The 23,942-nt window shown below is 33.3% G+C and overlaps 1 protein-coding gene across 2 annotated transcripts; it reads left to right on the forward strand.

The window, feature by feature from the left end:
* The first annotated feature begins 3,692 nt into the window (after positions 1 to 3,692).
* Positions 3,693 to 17,213, forward strand: LOC106768773 (probable protein S-acyltransferase 23). 2 transcript variants are annotated; one of them, XM_014654090.2, is made up of 13 exons: positions 3,693 to 4,080; positions 4,314 to 4,454; positions 5,136 to 5,248; positions 5,651 to 5,730; positions 6,379 to 6,542; positions 9,712 to 9,850; positions 9,962 to 10,061; positions 12,581 to 12,638; positions 14,945 to 15,022; positions 15,170 to 15,268; positions 15,524 to 15,602; positions 15,702 to 15,850; positions 16,563 to 17,213. In XM_014654090.2, exons 1-13 carry the CDS (start codon positions 3,847 to 3,849, stop codon positions 16,749 to 16,751), a joined length of 1,623 nt encoding a protein of 540 aa, XP_014509576.1. In that variant the 5' UTR covers positions 3,693 to 3,846; the 3' UTR covers positions 16,752 to 17,213. The 2 variants fall into 2 exon arrangements, with proteins under 2 accessions (XP_014509576.1, XP_014509577.1); XM_014654091.2 differs by having other exon boundaries at positions 14,991 to 15,022; positions 15,127 to 15,268.
* The last annotated feature ends 6,729 nt before the right edge of the window (positions 17,214 to 23,942 follow it).

Consider the following 23,942-nt stretch of genomic DNA (forward strand, 5'->3'; position numbering starts at 1 on the left):
AAAACTTAAATTACAAAATTTATTGTTGGTTGGTATTCCTAGATAGCATTAATGGTTTTAGGTGGTAGAGGCATCATGACTTATCTCTAGCATTTGAAAAGACAAAAACTTTTGATTTATCTATGCCATGAGGCAAACCTTTTTCCTATAAATATTTGTATCAGCTCATTCGAAATAATGCAGAGAGAAGTAAACGTTTTTAGTAAAATCTGCCAATTCTTTTTGCCTTCTTGTTGTCAACAGGGTGCTCATGATGACATTTCTTTGCGGATTATTTGGTTATGGCTGATGCAAACTATTCAGTCTTCACCTCTTTGTCCTTATTATTCAATTAATTTGTACAATAACTAGAATTTAAACAATGTTTATTGATGATATAAATGAACATAGAGAGTTTATTCCAAAATCTTTTTTTCACTGCCATAGCGTTGGTATCAGCAACATATGCTAAAGTTGTATTCAACATGGTTCTTATGGTCACTTTCATCCTCTCCTTCTTGTGCTGGTCTGTAGTCACCACACACCAGTTTTCACACTCATGTGCTATTTCACTTTTTATTGGGAGAGATAATTCAGAAATATTGCACTGATTTCTGATATTTTTTTTAGCAACGAAAAGTTAAATTTACGAACTACAACAGGGAAAACTAAGGTGATTGGAACGATAATTTGAGTTAACTGGACAATGATGTTGTCATTCTTCAAAAGGGTAGAAATAACTATTTGGAAGTCTATTCACATTAATCTTATGCATAATAAGGATAATAGTAATAAAGGAGGGTCAGATGGAATAGAGTGGATAGGTGCTCTAAGTGATATTAGATGTTGCTTCAGACGGAAATGAGCTATCTCTAAGAGAGCTCTGATACCATAAACACATTTAACAATTGAAACTGGAAAAGATAAAAGATTAATCTTATTTTATTGATTCACTCTACATAATTGTGCATAGGGTTATATATATATATATATATATATATATATATATATATATATATATATATATATATATATATATATGAAGTAATAAACCTTAAAATAAGGAAACATAATAAATAATAAATAAAGATAATCAAGTACTATAACAAATATAGATTAGTTAGAAACTAATTTGAGTAATATAACGTATATTAGTGTCTATCGTCAAAATTTTTGGAGCTACTTCGAAAGGTAAATTAACACACCATAACTTATTTTATTTCATAATCTTGACATAATAGTTTATTCATCTTTGGATAATGAATGTTTTTTACTTCTATTTTGATAATCAAAGCATAAAGAACATACCAAAGTTGACATGAAGGGTGCTCGTGATGACATTTCTTTGGGGATTATTTGGCTATGGTTGATGCAAATTATTCAGTTTTCACCTCTTTGTCCTTATTATTAAATTAATTTGTACAATAACTAGAATTTAAACAATGTTTATGGAAGATATAAATGAACAGATGAAGTTATTCCAAAATCTTTTTTTCACCGTCAGAGCGTTGGTATCAGTAACATCTGCTAACGCTGTTTTCAACATGGTTCTTGTGTTCACTTTCATCCTTTCCTTCTTGTGTTGGTATGTAGTCACCACCACACACCAGTTTTCACACTCATGTGCGATTTCACTTTTTGTGGGAGAGAGAAGTCAAAAATATTGCATTGATTTCTGATTTTTGTTTGTAGCTACGAAAATTTAAATTTGCGAACTGCAGGAGGGAAAGCTAATGTGATTGGAACGACAATTGGAGTTAACGGGACAATTTTGTTGTCATTCTTCAAAGGAGTAGGAATAACTATTTGGAAGTATATGCACATTAATCTTATACATAATAAGGATAATAGTGATAAATGAGCGTCAAATGGAATAAACTGGATAGAAGTTCTAAGTGATATTGGATGTTGCTTCAAATGGAAAAGAGCTCTCTCTAAGAGAGTTTTGATACCATAACTATTGTCAACATTAATCTTATTTTATTGAATCATTGTGCATAACTATGCAAAGGGTTATATATATATACATAAAAGGAAGTAATAAACCTTAAAATAAGGAAATAAATTAAATAACAAATAAAGATAATCAAGTACTATAACAAATATAAATTAGTTAGAAACTAATTTGACTAATATGACGTATATTAGTGCCTATCGTCAAATTTTCGGAGCTGCTATCACTATTATTCTTGCTCTTATTTTCGAGAGGTGAAATAACACACCACAACTTATATTATTTCATAATGTTGACATAATTGTTTATGCATTACTTTTTTTTTTTTTAATCAAAGGAGAAAGAACAAACCAAAGTTGACATGGAAGGTGCTGGTGTTGATATTTCTTTGCAGATTATTTGGTTGATGTAAAGTATTCAGCCTTCACCTATTTGTCCTTATTATTAAATTAATTTGTACAATAACTAAAATTTAAACAATGCATATTGATGATATAAATGAAGAGAGAGAGAGTTTATTCCAAAATCTTTTTTTCACTGCCATAGCATTGAAATCAGTAACATATACTAACGCTATTTTCAACATGGATCTTGTGGTCACTTTCATCCTCTTTTTACTGAACATGTACTTAGTCACCACTCACGTACTATTTTACTTTTTGTGAGAGAGAAAATTAAGAAATATTTCACTAATTTCTGATTTTTTTTTTATCATTAGAAGAACTCCCTTCCTTCACCCTTCCATCTTCATCAACATCATCATTTAAATCACAAAACTATACTTCTACTTGGAAGTACGAATTATTACTTTAACATTTTTTACAATAAACAACTTTTATACTTATTTAAAATCCTTGAAACAATGCTGAAAGTAAATTCAAATATAATTGCTAGGCTGAGGCTTGCCGTGCTGGAAGAGGGCAAATTTTTTACATTTATGTTTTTTTTAATGATGTCGGGGTTTTATACTGGTCTTTCAAGTTAAGTAAGGACAAGTTTCTTATATTTAGTTTTTTATGATCCGGACTACTACATGAATTGTGTCAAACTTTTGAATAGAAGAAATTATCCCAACCTACTTTTTTTTTGTTAAATTGTTGAACTGATCCCCAAAGTTCAATCCTTTCGATCACACCTACGTGTAAAACACCTAAAGAGAACAACTCCATTTGGAAGGTGAATCCCAATAACAACCAAGTGTTTGTACCAAAAATCAAAACTTAAAAGATAAAAATACAAAAACAAAAACAAATCTCACATAAATTTGTTCATAAGTAAAGCTTCCAACTTTACTAAAGTAAATTAAGTCCAACCAAACCCTATGGCTATGAAGTGTACAAAGAATTATATAGTGTATAATTGTATAACCGTAATCACATGAAAACCTAATTAATTGATTGAAGTTATAAAGAAGTATAACTGTAATCACATGAAAACCTATATGACAATTAATTACATAAGAAAAAAAACTAGCAAAAATATTATACAGGAGATAGTGGTGCAATATAAAAATTTGATATTTGAGAAACCAAAAAGACTAAAATACCTTTTAGGAAAAAAACTAATAAAAATTATTAGAGGGACTATTTGTTATAATGTTGTGAAGTAAAGTCCAAATTAAGAATTTTAAAATAAAAAAAAAGTAGAAAGAAAGCACAAAAATAATATTTTAGCCTTTAAAAAGTTAATACTTATGTATTATAATTTTAAAAATAAAAATAAAGGAGAAAGAGACATCTTTTGTAGTAAGGGACTATTTGTTACTGTTGAAGAATCAGGAAATAGAAGGAAAAGACGAAGGGAGGGAGGGAGGAACAGGAATTCATTCGTTCTCTCTTTCTCAATTACAACCTATTAACTCATTTATTCTTCACCTTTTCCAACCCTAACATTCAATTTCCTTCACCCTATCCATGGCTTCCTCGGAGATCGAGGTGGTATCGTCATCATCGTCGGTCTCCAAACCCAACGACCAGCCTCTTATCCTCGACGTCTTCACCGCCTCTGCTCACGGCGACTTCAACAAACTGAAAACCTTTGTCGAACAACACGGTGCCTCCGTCTCGGTTCCCGATGTTAGTGGCTATTACGCTCTTCAATGGGCCTCGCTTAACAACTTTCATGACATTGCGCACTATCTCATTCAGGTACCATTCGATAGTATTCCCCTTATTTTATTTGAATGGAAAATTGGGCGTTTCTTTTTTACTTTTTGAATTTAAGTTGGTTTCGGCTTCATATGCAGCAAGTTTCGATTTTTCTTCTTAGAGTAGTTATGTGTCGTTCAAGAAATTAATAGTTTTCAGAACACTCAGTGAAGTTAGTTTATGAAGTGATTTCAGTTGAGCGTGTTTTAATTTGAACTGTACTTGTTATGAAGCATGGAGCAGATGTGAATGCTAAAGACAGCATGCAACAAACAGCATTGCATTGGGCAGCAGTTCGTGGTTCAACTGCAGCTGCTGATGTGCTTGTGGAGAATGGTGCTCAGATTGGAGCTGCTGACATAAATGGATACCGGGTATTGTCTTCCCTTGGTGGTTTACTCTTGCATAGTTGTCAATATTTCTATCAATGAATAGTTTCCGCAGAATTTACATGTTTTCAGTAATCTGGGAGGCGTGGATTGGATATTTTAACATTTTAAATTATTGCATCCAAATTCATCTCCTAATTTGAATTGTTGACCTTTTTTCAACTCAATGTCTCTGTATTCTAATGTTAACTTTCCATATCCAAATCTAAAGGGCTGAATAGCAACTGTATTTTATACTTCATTATTTCATATTCGAATTTCTAAGTATCAGTATTTCACCCAATTAATGGATTGAAGTTATAATTTTTTTTTAAACATAAGCTTTGGTGTTTTAGTTATTAAACAATATATGTTTAGGTAAAAAAAAGAAAGCCGAGTTTAGTCTATGAAACTGTGACTTATATTTTGCCAATAAGAATAAAATCAATTATTAAAAAGTTACTTTTAATGATTACTAAAAGCTATCTATATTTTAATTATCGTCTAATAATTGGTGTCCATAAACTCTATTGGTAGACCGGTACATAATAGGTAAGCCCTTGGGTTACTGTGTGAGATTGATTGGCACCTCTTCCTGTATAAGGAAAACCCTGGACTTATTCTGCCTACTACCCGTTTAAATGTTTCTACTGTTGCACTATTTTCATAATCAAATGGTTTCTGCAGGCAGTTCATGTTGCTGCACAATATGGTCAGACATCTTTCTTAAATCACATTGTAGTAAAGTACCATGCCGATTTTGATGTGCCTGATAATGATGGAAGGAGTCCTCTTCACTGGTACGCCTTGAAGCTTTTGATTGCTATGTACAATGAAGAAACCGTATTTTGACAATGACTTGGTTGTCAATGTCATGGTCCAAAATTTGCATCTTTCTTTTGCTTTTAATGCACTCATAAAATTGGTTAAAATCTACATAATGCAGATTATGCTTTGGGATAAACTGTATATTTTCCTGTAAACTAATTATTTTGATCGAGTATTTTGACCTATGAAATGTTTCCTTGCACTTTGAAGAGTTTTGGAGTACCTTAGGTATGTAATGTGTTGTGTCAAATTTGTTGAAGCTCACCCTAAATGATTTGATTTTTTCTAATAATTATGGTTTCATATTCAGCAAATCCATCGAAGAAGTTGAGTTTTTTCCTTCGTTTTTTTTACTTCTTAATTCTCTTGTTCAGGGCCGCATATAAGGGATTTGCTGACACAATAAGATTGCTTCTATTTAGAGATGCATGCCAAGGAAGACAAGATAAAGATGGTATGGCTAGTCAGCACTTAAATTTCCTATACAATTTTATAAGTTCTCCAATTATGTATTCCTTATACCATGGGGTATCACGTCTCTCTAGTTTTAAGTATGGTAAAAAACAGTTCAACATAGACTCTCATAATAAGCATAAACATACTCGAAGTCATTCTATAATATGCTGTGATTAGCCATCACTTAGGTGGGCACTGCATGTTATATGTGATTATGTTTTTGGTAATGAGTAGTAAACAAGTTTGCTTGATTCATGAATAATACTATATTAGATTGAAAAAGTTTTAATTTTTATTATTATTATTATGTATTACTATGCATACAATGTACACAATGATTTCATGGTCTTGATGTTACTGTTTCATTGGGTTTGGATGCTGGACTAGTCTATTTGAAATCTATGAGGCTTGAGACCTATAGTTTCAAGACTTTGTTTGGGGTATATATTTTAGTTTTTTTGTTGATATCTTAGACTTTGTTTGACATTTGACAAATAAGTCATAGGAGTTGACTACTATTTTTCATTATTACAATATATTAAATCTTTTTGGTAATACTTTCTAAACAGGTTGATTTTTTCATTTTGCTATAGTTCTGTTGATATTTTTTCTTTTTCATGATGATACTCAATAAAACTGGTTTTAGGCTGTACACCATTGCACTGGGCTGCATTAAGAGGACATGCAGAGGCATGCGCTGTGCTTGTACATGCAGGCACAAAGGAAGAACTGATGGTGAAGGACAATGCTGGACACACCCCTGTACAACTTGCATATGATAAAGGTCATCGACATGTCGCTCCTTTCCTTGTACGTAACATTATATTAATGAGGCTGTTGGTTGTGTAATGTTACTAACATTCTTGACGGGACTTGTAGTAATTAATAAGCATTTTCAAATTTAGTTTTGCTAGGTGCTTGAAAGTGCTACAATTAACAGTTTTATTTTAAAATTAATTAGGGGAAAAGTAGATAGCATGCTGATGATGACTTCAATACCATTTCATTAGCCAACTGTTCCAAATTCTTAAGCTGTTGTGTCAAAATACTGGAATAGCTTTTTGTAGTTAATTAACAAACCTGTTTTATGTTTTTGTAAACTCAAGTGACACCATTAATTGTTCAGAATATTTTCTATGTGTTTTCTAAAACATGGAAAAGCAATCAAGGGCAAAAAGAAGAGGTTATTTTACATGAAGGTAACATCCAAAATTTTGAATAGTTTAATGTACAAAGAATGTGATAATTGTTTAAACTTGAATAACAATCTCTAATATTTATGGTAATATTGAATTACTTTCCAACTAAGTATTGTTGAGACATTTTTTTTGTTAAAAGCTCACCTACTAATTATTAGATATTAGGTGGTTTTAATATTTAGGGTGTCTTTGTTAGAATTTATTTGTAATTTATTTGGATTTATCTTTTAATAAGTGCTTGCATAAGTATTTGAGGGGACTTATTCTTAGAATTTGGGCTTAGAATTAATTCTACAAAGACATCCTAGCTATGAAGGACTAATAGAGGCTATATTTTAGTCGATGTAGATTTTGGAATGATACCCCCACATGCCTGAGACTAGACATCCAGAGCATGGATAAATGTGGGTTACCCAATGACAATACCCCTGCATGTGTTGGAATAGACATCTAGAGCATGTACAAATGTGGAGGACTCAATAATGAATCTAGGATAGACTCTAATCTCATTTTACTATTTGGACTTTGGGGCCTGTCTCAAGTATACAGAATTGGATTGTAAGTGAAGACGGCTTAAGCCTTCTAAGTAAGGATTATATTGTCATATCTCTATTCAAAATCTAAATAGTTGTGAAAATAGATTATGATATGCTGATACAACTTATTTTAATATGCATTCTAGGACAGCTTATGAAAACAATACATCCAAATTTCCTCTTAATATACACATGAGTGCTTATACAACTAATTCAATGAGCATTAAGTCAAATCACTATACCGATCAGGGTGCTAGTTATTTTTTAATATTCAGGTTCTTTTGAATCTTAAAAAAAGAATGTTTTGTAAGTTATATTGAAAGTATGCATTTAGTAGTCTTATAGACTTGTAAGTCATGTAGAAGTAATGGTAATGTTAATGCACAATCCTGTGTATGATTTCTGCTGCTTCTCCTATTCCATGCTTGAGTCCAAGCAGGATAAAGTCACAATTCACTTATGAAATCATGTAATCCTATGTGCCACACATCCTTCTGTTTGCCTAATTGTTGCTTATATTGTTCACAAGTACGATTGCAATTTTCAATGTGCAATCATGGATCATTGATCTCCAGCAAGTTAGAAGCTGGGCCAAAACACCCATTTTTAAAATCCTAAAATCAGTTGATTCCAATTTTGTTTCACATCTATTTCCTTTCCGACCTGCCCTTATTGTTGACAGACTTCTTCTCCTTCAGTTGGTGTGTTGGAGCTTCACCCTGCACTGCTATTTCTGTCTAGGCCCTAGGCCACTGCTGATTGGGCCTCTGTTTGCAAACTAAAGTTGTATAAAGTGAGACTTTGCCACTGCTTCTCTGATTTGTTTCTCCCTATGCTGGCTTTTGAATCAAATTGCTTTTTCTGTTCATCTGTCCTCTTATCTCTTCTCTGATTTACCTTTTTTGGAATGGAGATAACTGTATTTATTTTGTTACAAATAGGCCTAAGCATATCATATATAATTATAATTATTCTTGGAATCAGACTATGACATTTAAAGTGGTTATATTTATATTATATAATTATTCTCTTTCGATTGGTCCTAAGTGTTTTCTTTATCTTTTATTATTAATGATCATCATAATATATTATAGTTGTTGCTTAATGTATATTACTGCTGTTACTGTTGGAGATTCCATATCGACTAAAGATATTATCAAATTATAGTGTATAAGTAGGTTGAGATAGTTTTAAAGTCCACTTTCTAAGATGCTATTAGAACCTATTCTACTTTATTGGGCCATTATTGGACAATCCATAAATATCTATTCCCATGCTTGAGATGTCGTTCGAGTATGTTAGAAATTCTATATTAACTAAAGATATGATCAAATTATAGTATAGGTGGATACAAATTTCATCTTACAAATCGATTTTGTGAAGTTGAGTTAGGCTTAAAATCCACTTTATATGAATATGAATTTTAGATTTAAGTTTGTTTAATGTTGTAATTTAGAAGAGGTTATTGTTTTTATATTTGTTGTTTCTTTATGCATATATGTTACATGTATATAACTAACGTAAGATCTTACCATCTTGGTTACATGTTTTCATCCCCATCCCCATCCCAAGTTGTATCTTAAGTTAACAACATTGCTGCCTAGTAGGATAAGATTGGGATCATCAAGAAAACTGATAAACATGTGGGGTCGGCCCTCCCCAGCTAATTTGGGCCGGAAGTTCCATGTTGGACTTTTGCAAACTGGTTTAGAAAAAAGGTTTTTGTTGCTTTTACCCCTTTTTGAGTTGCACACCCACAACTTTGTGAGTTGAGCCCAGATGAGCAAAAGCCCAATTGGTTTTTCTTGAAGCTCCCAAATCTCTTTTCTCTTCATGTGACAGCATTTATCTCTCATTTATGTCAACATTTGAAGATTTGAACCTCTCTCTCTGCATTCTCAATTTTGTTGACTTCTATTTTTTTTTCCTTTTTCTTTTGGTTGTAAGTTCTATGATTCCTTTTTCTTTTTTATTATTTAATACTTTTGTATACACTTGACTGACAGAGCATTTAACCATAGTGGCACTTTGAGTTTCTTTACACATCTAAAGTTAGTTTTGTGAACGATGGGAATATGTTTTATATATTTGAAATTGACATTAATTTGAGAGCAACTATGCTGTTACCTTAAACCATCAAATTTTACTTCTAAAAAGTGCACCCGCACCGGTGACTTGTTGCACTTTGTTTATGCAGTTATACTGTTATTGGCTTCATAACTGATTAGTGTTACACTTTTGCAGTCAAATCAACAACGGGCTCATAGCAACAACTGGAAAGGGAAAGTTTGCCGTGGGGTGGTGACAGATATTGGTTATGCTCCCATCTTATTGTGTATTATGATCTTTCTCCTGATCCTCTTCATCAACTCAGTTATCGCAGGTACTCAAAACTTGTACACCAATTTGCAAATCCTCACATTTGCACTCATTAATTGTTACTTGAGCTTTTTGTGATGACTCAACTTCAATGAATCTTTTCCACTAATGCCAGCTCCTAACCTTGGAAAGATTACTGCTACTGCTGGACTTTGGGCATGGACAGCACTTTCCCTAGAAGCTGCTGCCCTGATTATGTTTTATAGGTGTAGTAGGTAGGTAATCTTCTTTTCATGTATTCTTTCTGTTTGGGTCTTTGATATGGTGATATAGTGCATACTCCAATAAAATTCTATAGGAACTCAGCTGAGACTTTAGGACCAAAAATTGACCAGTGTTTCATTTTCTTGTGTTCAAGTCATGTTGAACGCAGTCGCTGAAGAAGAATTGTAGAATAACCATTTTTGTTTGTCAGTCTGCTTATTACAATTTACCAAGAAATCACAGATAGAACTGGACCAGACAAACTGTAAGAAAAAAATTACGGATTTATTGATTGGAACCTTCCTGAAATCCTTGTAAGATCAATCTGATTCTTGTATGATGTAGAATGAACAGACATGAACTGAAGTAGATACCTTAAGGACCTGAAACATTCTCCTCCAATGAATTCCAAAAATACTTGATATCCCCACCTCTATTGGTTTCCTTCACTCCTTTCTATAACAATCATCCCTCTAGTGGTAACTAACTGTGATAAATGTTTTATTACATTGAGTAATGCCTTTAAGGCATTGATTCCCCCTGATGTTCAACAAACTCCTCTTACTATAGACCTTATTCATTTGAGGTTTTCTATCATATAATTGATTACTTTTATTTGAACTCTTATTTTTCTGTCTGGCTTTTGATTTGTGGCTTGCATCATTTATTGATTTTTAGGGTGACTATTGACATCTGATGACATAGCAAAGTACTCAGTGATGAGCAATGAGTGCTGTGGGAATATAAACATGTTTACTTCCAATAGTTGAACTCAAAGCCAAACAACCAAGAAAGACAACAAACAACAAAACAGCTACATAAATACAAACGCAACTTATAGTCCAGAATATCATGCACGTAGTCAGGGGTACTTGGCTTGAAGATGGTGAGGAGCGTGCGATAGCTAGGAGGGTATGATGATGAGGAAAAGAGTGATGAAATAGAAGAGGAGGACTGGGTGCTATGTTGTGAGGAAGGAGTGGGTTGGGGAAGAAGAAAGAGGTGTGGTGTGCTCTTGCAATGTGAGGAAGATGAAAAATAATAGTTTAGGGTTTTCTTTTCCTAAAAGCAACATGGCACATACCTACAACAAGCAACTTAAAGTAGAAGTAAAATTATTATAACATGCGCGAACCGATTAGTGGGCCAACCGAACCTTGGCCTATATGGGCTATCAGGTCAAACGAGGTAGTCAATGCTTTTGCCTGTTTAGGCCACCTTTTTTGAAGCCTAACCTTGCCTTTTTTGAATTGATTAGTTTAATCGAAGTATTTGAGTTAATGGGAGACAGAAGAGAGGAGAAACAAAGCCATTAAACCATTTGCAATAAAAATGTGGTCTGGGCCATCAAATTGACTTAATTGATGTAAACTTTGAGGCTCACTAGTAACATGGAAATATGCACCTGAGTTAGGGATTCATGTAGAGTTAGTGGCACCTTGTGAAGAATCCTTAGGAAGTATAACACTAGGAGTAGTTGATGAGTTGGCATTAGTATCTCAATTTGGGTTCTTGATAGTTTGCATTAGTTCTATAAAAGCAAATATTGGCAATGTGACGATACTTGAAGCAAATTTCATTTTGGAAGTTCACAAAATTGTCTTGTACAACCTCTTCCAGAACCACCATGGCAGCCACCACTACTGTCACCTTGATCTTCATATCCACCATGACTACCACCATCGTGAGCATATCCACCATTAGAGCCACCACATTGTCCAACAACATCACCTGAATTGGATGAGTTAGAGAGTTCATAACCTTGATTGTAGTTGACAAAGGAAGAGAACTATTTTTTCGGAACCTATTGGAATTCATGCTCAACTCAACTTCAACAGCTGGAGGTGTCTTGAACTGGCTTTCAATAACTTAAATTACTAGTGCATAATCTTGCACTAGTCCTTCCATAATCACATCAACATGTTTTTCGTTTGGCACTAATTTCCTACACTAGTGAGCTCGTTAACAATGTTCTTGAGTTGAGACAAGAACGCACACATTGTTTTCCTACTAGAGAGGTACACGAAGATGAATGAGAAGTTGACAAGCACACACCTTTGTGAGCATGTGATGCTACTCATGTATTTTATTCTATACTTGATACGAGTGAATTGAGCCAATGACTTGAGAGGACCGATTATGACAATGTTGACTGAAGCCAGGTAGCAACATAAGAAATGATGGAAATTAGGAGTCAGTATGGAAAAAAATGAACATAAGAATATGGAAATTCTATTGAATGCAAAATTGCTAAATGTTCATTGATAGTATAAATTCTTTTATAACTTTGACCGGGTCTGAATTTGGGAAATGCTCTACAGTTTTGTTGTCATATGTTGTGTTATTTTTTTATCTTGTATTTGCTGTCCATATTCATGATACCAAAATATATGTTTGCTATATATGTATTATTAAACACGATAACGTGTCCTGACTACTGAATTCTCAAAAAAGAAAATAAGATTTTGGAGTTCAATTCTAAAATTTCATTCAACACTACTTTATTTAATGTTACCTCAATCTTATGCAGCAAAGATCCTGGTTATATAAAACGGCTGGGAGACTTGGGTACTCAAAGTGATACTGAGGTATGCAGTCCATTTGTAGCTTTTGTTTCATTCAATATTGCTTTTGAGTGATGATTGTTTTGAGGAAAAGACTTGTACCTGCAAAACAAATTGTATAAATGGAAACTATCATTTCACGGGTCCTCCTTTTTTATTAATGGCATCGTGGTAGTAAGTGGGGAACATAAACATATGCGTCTTGCTATTGCTATTATACTACATTTATTGTAGCTTTGATATCATGTGTTTCATAGAAATTACTTGGTTTTATTTCAGCAGACAATGTACGTGTCACTTGAATTGTGTTGCATGTGAGGGAACACACTCGACTTCATGCAACTCCCTTAGATTTCACTAGAGCACCGGCTAGAAAAATATGATTATATGTTTAATATGAATCATGCCTTATGTTAGAAATATTATATTTAGTTTATATTTATCTCTTATCTTTAGTTAGTTAGTATATATTTCTTATTTAGTTTGTTTATATTTCTTATTTGTATTTTGGGCTTAGCCCATATTTCCTCTATTATAAATAGAGAACCCTATGTGTGTATTTAACACAAGGGAGATTTCCCCTCATCTCTTTCACTATTTCATATGGTATCAGAGCAAGGTTCTCTGATTCTTTAGCCATTGTCTTCGCTGTCTGCCGGCGGTCGGGCGCCATGGCTGCCAGCAGCCCCTATTAAAAGTCTTTCAACCTATGTCATTCTGCTGCAGCCAAGAAAGGCCACTGCCTCCGTTGTGCATCGCTGCTACTCGCCGCCGGTCATCATCCTTCGTCGTCGTCCGCCGCCGTACACCACTGGCCACCGTCGCAGTTCCGACCGGTGACCAGCGGATCTGGACCGCCTCTTCGAGCGACGGCCAACCACACCGGTTTCGATGGCTACCTCCCATTCACACGCCGCCACGAGCGCCAAATCTGTCCGCCTCCGGCCATCGTCCGCCGCCAACCACCGTCTCATTTTTCTTCGATGACCAGTGGATCTGGATTGTCTCTTTAAGCGTGACCTAACCCCGGTGGTCGCCGTCTCTGTCTCCGCTCAACGCGCCTCCACGCGCTGTCTTTCTCCGACAGATCTCGGACGTGTACTGTTCACGCGCCACTGTCCCGGTGTCGGAATCACACCGCGCCGTTGCCGGTCTTCTCGCCAGAGCTTCCTCTCTCCGGTATGACCCTCCAAAGCAGCCATTGCTGCCATCGTCATTGTCTTCAGCATCTTCGTCTTCTCGCCGCACACTTTCGCATTGCGGAATCTTCCTCTCGTATCTGCGTTCTGGTGTATGCCTCCACGAATGGGTTCTAATTCCCTTTTCTCGTGCTGCACCGATTGGACCTTCTTGCCATCCGCTGCTTGTGCCGCCACTGCAATCAGTCATTGCTGTCACAATCTGTTGCCAGTCCTACCTCTACTGCTTCCGCTATCTTATCTTTTCTGAAAGGTCTTCAAGGACAGTTAGTGGTTAACACTAAGAAATTTCAACACTAAAATTATGGGTTGAAACAATTTCACCAACCCTTTGTCAAATCTGTCAGATTTGTTTTTGGGTGCTTTGATGAATAAGAGCTCATTATAATCTTCCACTTTCACGGTCTGTCATTGGCGCGCCGTCATTTCCGCCGTTCGTCGTGAGGGGGAGTATGAACCAGGTTTTAGACTTTCAGACTCCACTAGTCAATGATGGCAGTCCTTGCAGTTTTGTCGCTTTTAGCCACTACAGGCCCCATCAGTCAGTGATGGCATTCCCTGTAGTTTTGTTGCTTTTAGCCACTACAGGCCCCATCAGTGAGTGATGGCATTCCCTGTAGTTTTGTCGCTTTTAGCCACTACAGGCCCCGTCAGTCAGTGATGACAATCCCTGTAGTTTTGATGCAAGCCCCATCCTTACTTGATGGCAATCCAGTCCCTGGAGTTTGTCATTGTTCTCCTTTGTCAAAGTAATCCCACTTGAAGTTTCATGGTGATGGTAGTTGTTCGTCGACATGTGATTGCACATCTGTTTGCCACACACTCTTGAAGACAGATCATATATTTCAAATTGAGTTTATTTATTCCAAGCTTGGTCCATACAATCTGTATGCTCCAGCTTGAGGGGGAGTGTTAGAAATATTATATTTAGTTTATATTTATCTCTTATCTTTAGTTAGTTAGTTTATATTTTTAGTTTGTTTATATTATAAATAGAGAACCCTATGTGTGTATTTAACACAAGGGAGATTTCCCCTCATCTCTTTCACTATTTCATACCTTACTTTAATATAGGCTCATTTACTTTTCTTTATGTTGTAAAATCTTAGTTTTATGTTTTATATTTTGCAGGATCCTTTATTGAATATTGATCTGAATAGTTCCTCTGTTTGGACAGGAAATTGGTCTCAACTGTGCCCTACCTGCAAGGTTTACATGATATTCTTTGTAGTATATTTTTTTCTTTGTAGTATTTAAAGTGTCTAATTTTGACATTTCACATGCATTTATGTTTTACTTTTTTATATTCTCAGAATAAGTTATCACTTATCAGGGTTTCTCAAATTGTATCATCAGATAATAAGACCTGTACGATCTAAGCATTGCCCTACTTGTAAGCGATGTGTGGAACAGTTCGACCACCATTGTCCATGGATATCTAACTGTGTTGGGAAGGTAGGGGGTTTTGTGCTATCTGAATTGTTACCCACTAAATCAAAAGTGCATTTTTATGATGAATTTTTTTTATTTTCAGTTCTAATCACAATATATGGCAATGTGATAAATCAACAAGATTCTTTCATTCATCAATACATTTGATTTGGAAATAAGATGTCCTTGACTTTCTGGTCAAATCAAGAGCTGTTTTTCTTCTTTTCCTCAGTCTATATTCTTCAAGCTTTATTTTCATACTTGGTATGGATCTTGCAGAGGAACAAAAGGGATTTCTTTATTTTAATCTGTCTGGGAACTTTGACTTCTTCCGTTTCTGCTGCCGTTGCAGTTCAAAGTATGTATTGAAGAACTCTTATGCACTATTCTACATACTTAAAACTGCATAATTTATATTTTCACTTGAAATATATAACAGCCTTGTTTTCTATGTCAGGGATTTGGACATCTACACCAACACTACTGGCAGGAGAAACATGGATCCATTATATGTTAGTACAACATCCAGGTTTAGTTGTGTTTTTGGTGATGGACGCAGTTGTTTTCATTGCAGCTACAACATTAACAATAACGCAGACTTCCATGGTGATTGCTTATTCCCTTTCCGCAAATAATAATTTAGATCTGTATGTGTGCAAATATATTAGGGAAAATTACTGGGAAGAATTATTTATAAATATAAACATCTTCCAAGAAGGCAAAATAACCTCCTTTTGTTAGAATGCCAATACTTTCTGATCAAACCTGGTAGCTTACCACAAATAATAGGAAAAACCTCCACAGGCTCGATTCTCTCAGAAACGGCTATATTTCTCTGCCTCAGCTTCTTTGATTATTATTTGTTGCCAACATGCCTTGCTTCTGTTAAAGTAGGGAAGAGAGAAACATTGAGCTGAAACAGTCTGTTTTTGACATAGCATGGAGGCTTTGTTTATATTGAGAAAAAGGAATCAAAATAATAAATAGAGGAGATTTGATATCCTCTAATATTATATATGATACGGGAATAAATAAAAAAGTTCCTAATAATACATATATAATCTATATATTTCTGATTATATAGGATCATCTCCTTAGTTCTATTATTATAACACTCTTCAAACTAGAGCATAAGGATATACGCTAATGGTATTTTTTCTTATTAGTTTTCATCATTCCTTCAGTTGAGCAACTTATCTCATACTCCATATCATAATTGTTGTGTACAAGCATCTCTAACATTCAGCTTCTTACTTTCTGTTACTCTAACACCTTAAGATAACTGGAAAGTTTTTCGTGTTTGTATATTGTAATGCAGATTGCTCGAAATGTGACCACAAATGAAGTAGCAAATTCTTCCCGCTATGATTATCTTCGTGGACCTGATGGGCGATTCAGAAACCCATATAACCATGGTTGTTGGAAGAATTGTGCCGACTTCCTTTCTCTGGGATATACAAATGATGATGAAATTGCTTGGCCTCGATTACAGCAGGTGGCAACTTGAACGTTCTCCCATACCGTGTCTATGCATCCTTTGTTATATTGTCACATAGTTTTAATTCGTAGATATGTAGATGATAGTAATTTTCGGCTAGGGTGTTCATTCACTGACACATGTACATTTTATTAGAGACCACAAAAAATAAAACATTTTTTTTTTCATTTGGGGTATCAGAAGATAACATTATTTGATACCCTCAAGTGACAGTTGTGCTATTGTTTGGTGGGATATCCACTAAATTAGTGGGAAGTGCATTTAAAGAACTGAAACAAATGTCTTTTAACTCTAACACTATGCTTTGGCATGGATGAAAAATTGGTTGGTATAAGATGTGGAAATGGCACTGAATTTTGACAGTGCTGGTCTTGAGCATTGGAACAAACACTATTTAGCCTTTCCTTTGACAGGTGGGATTTATTTTAATGGTAAGCGATGGGGACTTATCTTCTGATAAGGTTTTACGTCCCTTGTTGTCTCTGCTATGACCAAAATTTCCCTTGGTGATTCATATTCATATACGTGTGTCTCTCTGTGGGTGTATATATATATATATATATATATATATATATATATATATATATATATATATATATATATATATATATATATATATATATATATATTTGTGCTAATGAATACCGATTTTTGTGCTAATGACGGACACTTTGGTTTAATTTATTGGTATGAAAACGACAGAAAGGAAAATCTATTCATATTCTTAGGAAATTTCTTAAATGTGGTTGAATGAAAACAAAGGCAAACCACTAATTTTTTTATATCAGACAAGAGAGTTAGTAAAGAGTGGTTTAAGAAGTGATATTATTTTTCTATGTTTTGAAGTTATAGCCACTTTGTGTATTATTTGCTTCTGAAAAATATAAGAATTCAATTAAACAATTACCTTAGAGAAAATTATAATAATTTCTATGATGTACCCAATTAACTAAAATTAGGCTAACATCTGTTTTAGGGTACTTTAAATTTAGGTTGAGCTACGCATTTTTCTTTTATCTTTCAGGTGTGAAGGATTGTCTATCTTGCATACATTAATATAAAATAGTATTTTAACACCTCCAACTGTACATGGTCAATATATATTTTATATGCTATCGTTAAATTTTGTAAATTAAATCTATTGACTCAATTCACGTTTTATCACTAAATTATCACGAGTTTAAGAATTTTGTTGTTCAAGTTTTTTTCTTCACATGTCGTCATCACGTTCTTCAATTTTTACACATTTTAACCATTATAGATTTTTTTTATACATTTAACCAATGTATAAATAACAAAATGACAGTCTGTTTGTAGAAATCGGTAATAAATTGAAGTCATATTTTAGAAAAAAACGTTAACGTTTTGTTCACTATTAGCATTTGAAGTGGTTACTCTCTTATTGTCAAAGATTTGAAGGTCTCCCTCCAGGTTCAAATACCTATATGTAAATATGATCAAACAATTTTAAATTAAAGATGGAATGTTCAAATAAAATCAACTTTCCAAGTAAACAATCAAACCATAAGTATAACTTGGACTATCCAAATAAATTGACAAACAAGCTAATAGGTTATCAAAAACAAGTTTTTTGAGTTATAAGCTTGTGTCTTCCTTTTCTAACACCCTATCTTATTTCCATTGTTGATGCCATGGTTTTTTGATAAACAAATCTTTCTTAGACTACAAAACAAAAAGAAGCCAATTAGTATTTTCTTTTAATGACAAATCAGTTTGTTCTCTTCTTTTTCTCTCTTTTTCTTCTTTCTCCTCTCTTTCTCTTTTTCTTTTTCCTTTCTCGCTTTCTTTTCTTTTTCTTCTTTTTCTCTATTTTCTTTCTCTTCATTTTCTTTATTTTCTTTCTCTTCTTTTTCTCTATTTTCTTTCTCTTCTTTTTTCTCCATTTTCTTTCTCCTTTCTCACTCTCTTTTCTTTCTCTTGCTCTTTTTCTACTTTCATCTTAATTTGATCCTCACAAACTGCTCTAGGAGATAAGGTGTTAGGGACACCCTTTGCCCTTTAAACAAGAAACAATACTTATTGGTTAGACCATCATGGGTTACTTTTCTATCATATTGCCAAGGTCTTCCCAACAATAAGTGATCGCCTCCATAGGTCACATCACATACTACCTCATCAACATGCTTACCTATAGAGAAAGCAATATTCACCTGCTTATCCACCACCAATTCTCCATCCTCACTCAACCATTGCAGAGTATAATGACTAGGGTGTATAGATGTCACCAAACCAAGCTTCTCCACTAGCCATGTACTTGCTACATTCGTACAACTTCCTTCATCAATGATGAGTGAACACACCTTTCCTATAACCAACATCTAGAATGTAAAATATTTCTTCTTTAGGTCTCATCCTTCTCCTTATTCATACTACCCAACAACCTCCTAACCATCAAAAGATCTCCCTCCAAAGGTGGTATTTAACACTCCTTGTCCTCCTTATCACTACTAGATGATTCTCTAGTGGAATGCTCACTAATGTACTCCTCATTCTCCAACAACATCATAATTCTCTTGTTGGGACATTAAACTGCCTTATGTCCCTTACTCAAACATTGAAAACAATTTGTTGAACTAGAATGTGAAGAATCATCCTTATTAAATTGAGAAGTTACTTTACCACTTGAAGACTTCGTTTCCTTAGATTTAGAAATGGTAGAAGTAGCTCTCTCCTTCTTAGATTTCTCTTTATCCCTCCATGAGATGGATGACTTCCTATAGGAGCTTCTTCTCTTGAGTTGTTCCAATTTGGTGGCTTGGTGAACAAGACCCTCTAAAGTCTCATAATGGTACATTTCCACTACATCTTGAATCTCCCTATTTAATCCTTTCAAGAATCTAGCCATTGTAGCCATTGGTGTTTCTTCTACATCAACTTTCATTAAGGTAATCTCCATCTCTTGGACATATTCTTCAACACTCCTACTTCCTTGTGTAAATCTTTGTAATTTATTGAAGATCTCCTTTTTATAATAGGGTGGCACAAATCTTTCTTTCATGGCTACCTTTAATTGCTTCCATGTAGAGATTGACAACCTTTTTCTTCTAGCTATGTCCACGGCAATTTGATTCCATCAATTCATAGCATAACCTTCAAACTCTAAGGATTCCATAAGAACCTTATCATCATCCTCATAATCATAAGAGCTGAAGATTTGGTTAAGCTTCATTTCCCGTGCTAAGTAGGCTTCCGAGTCATTAGCTCCATTAAATTTAGGGATAACAATCTTCTTCCACCTATTATCTCTTCTAGGTGTGTGGTTTCCAAACTTTTCTCATCTTTGACCTCGTCTTGGTCTAAAACCATGCTCCTCGTCATCATCATCCCTCCCAAGCATGTCGTTCTCAAACTCCTCCCGTCTTTAGCCCCTCCTTAGTATAAAAGCATGCTCTTCTTCATCATTATGAGAATAACGGTCTGAATCATCTTGTCTCCTTCTCCTTCTTTCCACTCCCTCCAATCTCACACTCACATCTTCATTAGACTTTTAGAGCCTTTCAAACTACAGTTGAGTGTGTTGTTGCATTCAAGTCATTTGTAAGTTCAGCTTCTCAAGTGCAACCATCATATTCGCAGTCTTAGGTGATGGAGGATCACTATTTCGGGAAGAAGCCATGTCCTGTAAGAAAATGTTAGTAATAATAATAATAATAAATTTAGGACCTCACCACGCCTCTAAGTGTCTCACTCAAATTTCACTCGTGTATCACACATATAGGCTTTTTTTTAAGTATTATCTTGCCTTTTTTTTTCACTCAAATTCCCTTTAATGCTTGACAAAAACTCCAATAGCTTAAGCAAAGATTGAACAAACAATGTGAAAAGCATTACGGGATTTAAGTCTTGACTCAAGAGGTCAAAGAAAATAGAAAACTCTAGACAAAACTTCAAGAAATTTTTAAAAGAGACACAAAATAATAAAATTAGAAAATTATACGACTACAAAAAAGAATTAAATGATACAATGCAGAGACTTAAAAAAAAAGACGGAATATAATTTAATAAATGAACATTCATAAACAATAGTACAACATAATAATTTGTGTTGAACTTTACAATTTTTTTAACTCTTGGATCCGTACTTTTTTTTTTTTACTTGGATCCACTATGTATGTATGTATGTGTGTGTGTGTGTGTGTATATATATATATATATATATATATATATATATATTATTTGACATTTCAACACACAAACAAAGATTGTCCTTCAAACAAAAAAACTCATGCAAGATCAAGGTACAAATTTAATGGGGACTATAATTAACATAAAACACACAAAAAAGAAAAAAACATATAATTTCCACGAATCAAATGTAGAAATACACATATTAGAAAAAGAACATAACAAAAAAATAAGAAAATTAAAAATTCAAAGAAATTGGGTTTTGGGATTTTTTTTAATGACAGAAAAATAAGATAAAAGAGGATATTCAAACCAGAACCTTGTTCTAGATACCAGATGATACGATCCTATCCATGAAAGAGTACGATCTTTTCTGAATTTGAATCCTCAAGGGTATAATAAAAATAAATCAGAGAAGCATGCAAAATAAGACATAGATGAAGATGTCACAATCTAGCAGATTGATAAGTCAAGGAAGATTCGCCACATAGATGTTAATCTTTGATAAAAATCAGAATTTTAAACCAAGAACCAAGAGAATTCTCATTTAAAAATGCAAATGCATATATTATGAGTTCCAAAATTTCTAAATGTAGCATGTGTCACATATATGACCAATTAAGGGAAGTTGAACATTTATGTCACACTTTTACAAATAAATAATATACACAATTTATAGCAATTATTTTTTTTTTCATATGAATAATGTTTTGAAATTGTAATAGAAATATCAATATATAAGCACTTCTTTTGATGGAAAAAATCTCACTTATGAAGAGGTTCATCTACGGACAGAGTAATATGTCACTAGATGACAAATATGCACGTTTGGCGTTGTGCGGTTGCAACTAGATAGTTTGATCCATGTTGGAGATTTTATGAAGACAAAATCCCAGTAGGCTGTTTAAGTTAATATTCATGTTCTGTAGATTCATCCATCTAGGTACGTGTAAGCATCACCATATGGAAATGTGTGTCTTGCACCAAAATAAGTACTGTGCAATTTAGAATACATTTATGAGATTATACATGTTTTATGGTTGCAAAATATGAAATATATTTTCAAATTCGAAAATATGTTTGGATTTAGAAAATGCAATTATGATTGAACAATTTGAAATACATATATATGTTATATTCAAATTGTGCAATCAAAATTATTCTTCAATAATTTGTGTTCATGATTCTTCAATTGTGGTCAGTCTCTTTTTTTTTTTTTCCTTTTCTTTATTAATTTTTTTTTCTTCATCTCATTTTCTTTCATCACAATTTTATTTCATCACAATTTTAACATGTCTTTTCCAATGTTCATCAACCATTTTCTATTTTATCCTTATATCTTTGCTCTTTCTTTTCTTTCTTTTTTCTCCCTTCAAAATTCTCTTTCAATTTCTTTTTCATTTGTGAAACAAACAATTTGTGATAGGCATTGAGTTGAAGGGTACTTTTAATACCAAAATCTATCATAAATCTAAGATACAAACAAAAATTGAAACTATATATGAAAAAATTCACTGAATATTAATAGTCGAAACTTTGATACTAACAGATAAGAAACTAGTGAGGATCATTGTGATATTTAATTTGTAGAAATATATTGACACCACACTTAAGAAAGATGAGAATGTGAGTGATAACTAATGGAGTTGATCACCACCACAAGTTACCTCGATAAGAACTAAATTAGGGTTCTTATAACTCAAAAACTAATGGAGTTGATCACCACAAGTTACCTTAAGATCATATATTCTCACAATATTTCAGTAAAAGCTCATCCTCAAATTGTTGAATAGACAAAACAATCATATCTACATAAGACACCATATTTATTATTGTATTTTCCTTCCTTTTGCTTGTGACTTCTTTTCTGTTTATTTCTCCTTTTTTCTTTTCTTCTTTTTTTTTTCTTGAATTTCTTTTTCTCTCAATTCCTTTTCTTTAGTTTCTCTCTCTCTCAACTCCTTCTCTTTGATTTCTTTCTTCACTAATATTCTTTTCTTTGTTTCTCTTTTTCTTCGTTTCTCTCTTTTATCACAATTTGAGCATATCGTTTTCAATATTCATTAAACATTTTCTATCTATCTTTATATCTTCTTTTCTTTCCTTTTTTATCTCCTCAAAAATCTCTTTCAATTTCCTCTCCATATGTGAAATAAACTCTTCAACAAACAAATTTGTGATAGGTATTGAGTTAAGAGGTAATTTTAGTACCAATACTTGCTATGAGTATGAAAATACAAATGAAAATAGAAAATACATGTTAAAAAAAAAGTCACTAAAAAACTAGAATAGAAACTCTGATATCAATTTATGAGTGATAAGTAATATGGTGGATCATCATAAGTTTCCCTTATAAGATTAAAAATTGGAGTTCTTATAACTCAAAACTAAAATAAGGTGATAAATCTCATTTTCATCTTATATATTTCATTTATATTATAAATGTATCTTTTTATAAGATGAATTAGGCAAGACCCTTTATATTCCATATTAATTCTCAATTACTAATATTAAATATCTACTAATGCTGCATTTAATTCACATTATATGAATCATTACTTCATATATTTAATTAAAAACATATAAATTATAAGGAAAATTCAAAATTATATTGACTCCTCAAGATCATATCAACTGACACTAGAAATGCATGGGAAAGGATTTCCTGAATGATCACTCGATACATTCTTATTAACAAGCTATCGTGATCATGTTGTTAGGAATTGTTTTTATGATGTAGTAAAAAATGAAATTTATTTAATTAACATGCAAATAGTGAGGTATGAAATTATTATTTTTTTATAATAAATTTAGGTCTCAGATGAGTGAATTAAGGTTGTGATGCAAAATGTTAGCTTATTACCCCTTTGCAACAATAGTTATGATACGACAAACAAAGAGTTATAGTTTGCAACAACTTTCATTTACCAATTGGTAAGATGACTATATCATCACAGTATATAATATGACAATTTGTATGTATGTATGTATGTTACTGTTGATGTTGTGATGAGAACAACCATATCAGTAGAGATATAGGACTTGGAGAAAGGT

Source organism: Vigna radiata, chromosome 7 (assembly GCF_000741045.1).
Source record: "Vigna radiata var. radiata cultivar VC1973A chromosome 7, Vradiata_ver6, whole genome shotgun sequence".
In the NCBI taxonomy this organism is placed as follows: domain Eukaryota; kingdom Viridiplantae; phylum Streptophyta; class Magnoliopsida; order Fabales; family Fabaceae; genus Vigna; species Vigna radiata.

Coding starts and splice junctions, on each gene's coding strand:
- LOC106768773 (XM_014654090.2), top strand. CDS start 3,847: ATGGCTTCCTCGGAGATCGAGGTGGTATCGTCATCATCGTCGGTCTCC. Junction 5,731..6,378: donor AGGAAGACAAGATAAAGATG/GTATGGCTAGTC, acceptor AACTGGTTTTAG/GCTGTACACCATTGCACTGG. Junction 6,543..9,711: donor GACATGTCGCTCCTTTCCTT/GTACGTAACATT, acceptor ACACTTTTGCAG/TCAAATCAACAACGGGCTCA.